This window comes from Seriola lalandi, unplaced genomic scaffold (genome assembly GCF_002814215.2).
Source record: "Seriola lalandi dorsalis isolate HSWRI2012SDOR001 ecotype SW California unplaced genomic scaffold, Sedor1 jcf7180002054875, whole genome shotgun sequence".
NCBI lineage: Eukaryota > Metazoa > Chordata > Actinopteri > Carangiformes > Carangidae > Seriola > Seriola lalandi.
Window position 1 is genome coordinate 89532 of NW_019525428.1, and position 4285 is coordinate 93816.

The following is a 4285-nucleotide window of genomic DNA, read 5'->3' on the forward strand; positions in this document are numbered from 1 at the left end:
GCATATTTTGTGTTGGATCTGCACAGGGGCTTCCCACAGACAACCAGTGAAGTCGTATTTAATCACAGATTATTATTTCAGTGATTGTAAACCCATAAACTGCATTAATTAATTAAATTCATGTCCACCACAGGATGAAGTGCAGCAACTTTGCTGGATTTCCTCTGACTTTTCATGTGGCGTCATCATCAGGTCAAAATTTCAATTGGTCAAAAAAGTAAATAAATAATAAAAAAAATCACATCCAATCCAGATGCAAATTAGCAAATGTTTACATGCTAACATGCTTCGATCTACATAAGGAACATTACACCAGCATGGTAACATCGTCATTGGGATGTTAGCATGTTAGCATGCTGACATTAGCATTTAGCTCATGTGTAAACACTCATTACCATGATGCAAGTGGACAGGTAGTTGAAGATGGTTGCCTTCAGTTCAAAGTGCTCCCCCCGGATGATGGAGTAGGGCAGGGTGAGCTCGAGGAAGAAAGGCTGGAAGACAGTGATTTCTTTACGGGGAGCCAAGCCAAAACCCTGAGGGGACAAACAGAAAGCCTCCGTCTCCCAGGTGGTGATGGTGTCTGGGACGGTGAGGGACACATCCTTTGTTCCAGTCTCTCTGGATCAACAGATACAGAGACACATACTGTGATTTAGAAAAACTTGTTTTACATAGACCAGATTAGTCAAAGAAAAAAATTCTAGTAGATGATAATGTGTTGGATTAATTACACTCGTAACTATAGTTTAGTTACTGACATAAAATAATAAAGTGTAAATATGAAATTATTGCGTTATGCTGTGATATTGAGATTAAACAAAAAAAAATGCAGTTAATCAAAGTTCCATGTTGCTGAAGAAATTCATGCAATATCCTAAATAAAGAGTATAATGCTGAACAATACGCAAACTGACGTCATGTTATCGCGATTTGAGCCATAAGGTTAAATAAAAATATAGTTTAATATAAAAGTCTTGAAGAGCAGTTTTAGTAAATTACTTCCATGCCATTCATGTGTGCAGGGAAACAGCAAGAAGCCAGAGAGAGGGACTCTAGTGCACATGCTCTCTGGGCCCAAAGATGCACTCAAATACACTAATATCCTCTCATTTGGCAATAGAAGCTCACCCAACTTCCACCAGGTCCCATATCCAGGTCTCAGGGAAGAAAGTGCGGACTGTCTGTAATGGTGGAGGCTCAGGATAGTCTCCCCCTGCACTACCAGCTGATCCTAGTGCTACATCCATTCTGGCCACCACGGGAACACTGTTAAATCTGTAACCAATACCTGAAAATAAAATAGGAAATATTCTACCAGAGGTGGAGGACAGCATTGACACTGTGAACTGTTTTATTGCTAGTAATTCAGAAAACAAAAAAAGTACCATAGTGGGGGCCGTGGTGGCCGTGGTGGTATTCCCGTCCTCTGTACTTGAGGCATGAAGGTGTCCGGATAAACAAGTTTGTTGCCATCTTCATTCCTATATTCTTGTTAATCCAACAACATACAAGCAGAGAAGTTGGAAAGTTGTACAACAAATAATATTCTTCATATCGTAGCTAAATCGTTGTGTGAGACGTACCTCGAAAACTGTGTAAGCATCATCTCTCTCAGACGGATATGGCAAAACGTATCTTTTTGGTCTCACAAGCATGCACTCGACAGGATCCTGCACCTCATATGGAATATGCGTTGATTTGCTGACAGGCAACAAGCCAAATATCTGTAAAGAAAAACAGGGTTCAAAGCTTTAACCTGCCAAATGTTTCTCGTGTTAACAGTTGCATGCATGCATCTATTTGTGGTTGATTGCAGCAGTTACCTTGTCTGCATTCAGAGTCTTCCCCGGCTCCTTGATGAGGACGCTCTGGTCGACAGCGCTCACGCCACAAAGAGAGTCTGGCTGGGACGTCACCTGCATGGTGGTCTCCTCTCCTGGGACGGCTGAGGACGGAGAAAACTCCAGCGACACCTGACACACACAGAAAACATACATCGCCCCACCTGGACTTTAGTGGTGTAAGCTGAGAGCCTATAATCTTTATTTTAATCCAACTTCTTTATATTTTTGACAAATGCCAAAAAAATGTCCCAGATGGATTTTTACTCAGCCGGTGGTAAATTCCTGATAGTGGCTGATGTTGATCAAGCTTCAAGCTTCAGGACAGATTCTCCAATGGGAATTCAGGAATTACATACAGTACAATGTGTGAAACAAGCGTCCAGTTTACCTTTCTATTGCATGTGGAGACGCTGCACTTGTAACAGACACAGACGTCCAAACTTTCAGAGTTGGGCAGATGACAAAACTTAAAAATCATGTGGACCCACATAAACCTGTGGGGTGAAACCCTGCATTGACCTCACTGCAGTCTTGAGGGGTTAGTTATTGTCCCTCCTTGTTGCCCGTTGTGCTAAGGGTGATGCTTCCACACCAGTACACCTGTGGAACATCATCCAGTTCAGGTAAAAGTAATTCAATTACAGCTAGTGTGATATTTACATTTACTCATTTAGCAACTACAACTGAGGGACATCACTAAAGCTTCAGCGCAGTAGGAGACCTTGTGTAAGTACACAGTACTACATCTATTTAACCAGGTGAAGAAGTCCACAGAAAGAGCATAGTAAGTGCTAGTTAGCATGTTGGGGTGCTCTCAGAAGAGTGGAGAGGGACGCTCCAGCTTCACCATCAGGGAACCACAGACCAGAACTGGAGCATAAGGTCGTATGATTGAGTTGATGGGTGAAGTCACTCTAACGACAACCATTAGTGACTTTAATTTGACTGATCATTTCTACTAAAACATATGCCTCATGTAGACGGCTGACATGTGGTTACACTGATGTTCTGTACAAACCATTAATATACACTTTGATTCTACACCTACGTCCAACAGGTGCACGTGTTGTCGCCACGTCGTCTTCTTCTTACACTGACCTTGTGACCGAAGCATTTCTCTGTGGAGAAGTCAGCACTGTGGGCGATCACCGTCTCACTGGGCAGGATGGTGTAAGCCAGCACCTGGATGTCTGGTGCTGAGTCTGGACTCACGGTGAACTTAAAGGACACCTCGCCCTCATTAACTGAAACAACAAACCAACAGTTTGTTTCATTCACGTGCCTCCATACATCGATAAAACTGCGGTTTAAATGTTATCTGTCCATGCCTCATTTCTCCAGACTCAGGATTAAAGCCAGTCTTTACCCACCTGACTGATCTTGAACTTCAACCTGTTTAAATCCTTGCGTGACAATGGCTCCTCTGGATAAGACCTGGAGAATTTGAGAGGAAATAACACAAAAGTGATGTAAAAGTAAAACCTGATTCCCATTCAACATCAGATCACAACACTGTGTGGTGTTCTGATGTGAGTCTTTGTCACGTTGTTTGTTGTGGAATATGTAAATGTCAAAAGGTTTTCCGTACGATTCAGTGAGTAGGAGATAAAGATACGGTTTCAGCTAAAATACAGCTGCTCTAAAAACAGATCTGGGGTCTGTTTAACGTCACTTTGAGATATCTGAGTTTACTGAAGATAACTGATCCTGAATAACTGGTCTGATAAAGCTGGTTACCAACCTCTTGAAAACCAAGAGTTAAAACCCTGAGTCATTAATTGCAGCAGTAAAATGTTATGATTCAGTGAACGAAGCACTGCACCAGAAACGAGCCGAAAATAATCAACTTACTAAATATCAAAGCAAGTAATACGTTATAAATTAGTGCCAGTTAATTCTTTTTTGATGGAGGACCCATTGAGTTGTTACAGGACTCCAGCTCGATGTGCATGTGTAAGTAACTTAATGGTTTCATAATGTTACATGTCTGTTTTCATTAGTGACAGCTACAGTAGCCATGGTAACGTTAGCTAACTTGCTGCTTTCAATGGGTTTCGTAACACCTTGTTGACAACACTAAGGGAGGGGAGGAGGGATGTGTGGCTGATGAAGCATTTGTTTTGGTCCAAGTGTAAGTAAAATTGATATGAATGTCATTTTAAAATATCTTTTTTGTGTCCATGTCTCTGTAAAAAACCCAACTAGAGACAACCTGAGGGACAGTTCACCCATCACTCACCAGGTACATCACATGCACAGAGCCCTGTTTCTCTCCCACCACTGTGTACCGGATGGAGATGTCCTCTTCTTTGTCACAGGGAAGTGGTTCATCCTTCTTCTTCACCTCCAGGGTGCTGACTGTTTTAGTATCAGGAGTAGAAGCCTGGGCCAAGGACACTGTATGATGTCCATCCTCATAGTATGGAGTTCTATAACCG

At 42.1% G+C, this 4285-nt stretch overlaps 1 protein-coding gene across 1 annotated transcript in view; it reads right to left on the reverse strand.

Moving 5' to 3' along the window:
• Window positions 1–4285, reverse strand: part of LOC111671333 (alpha-2-macroglobulin-like) — a 33063-nt gene that overhangs the window by 11372 nt on the left and 17406 nt on the right. The window contains exons 15-22 of the mRNA XM_087179899.1: window positions 4087–4278; window positions 3218–3281; window positions 2946–3091; window positions 1827–1976; window positions 1587–1727; window positions 1389–1491; window positions 1132–1291; window positions 396–621 (exon numbers count right to left, since the gene is read on the reverse strand). Coding sequence (XP_087036025.1) covers window positions 396–621; window positions 1132–1291; window positions 1389–1491; window positions 1587–1727; window positions 1827–1976; window positions 2946–3091; window positions 3218–3281; window positions 4087–4278 — 1182 coding nt within the window. The remainder of the gene's footprint in view (window positions 1–395; window positions 622–1131; window positions 1292–1388; window positions 1492–1586; window positions 1728–1826; window positions 1977–2945; window positions 3092–3217; window positions 3282–4086; window positions 4279–4285) is intronic.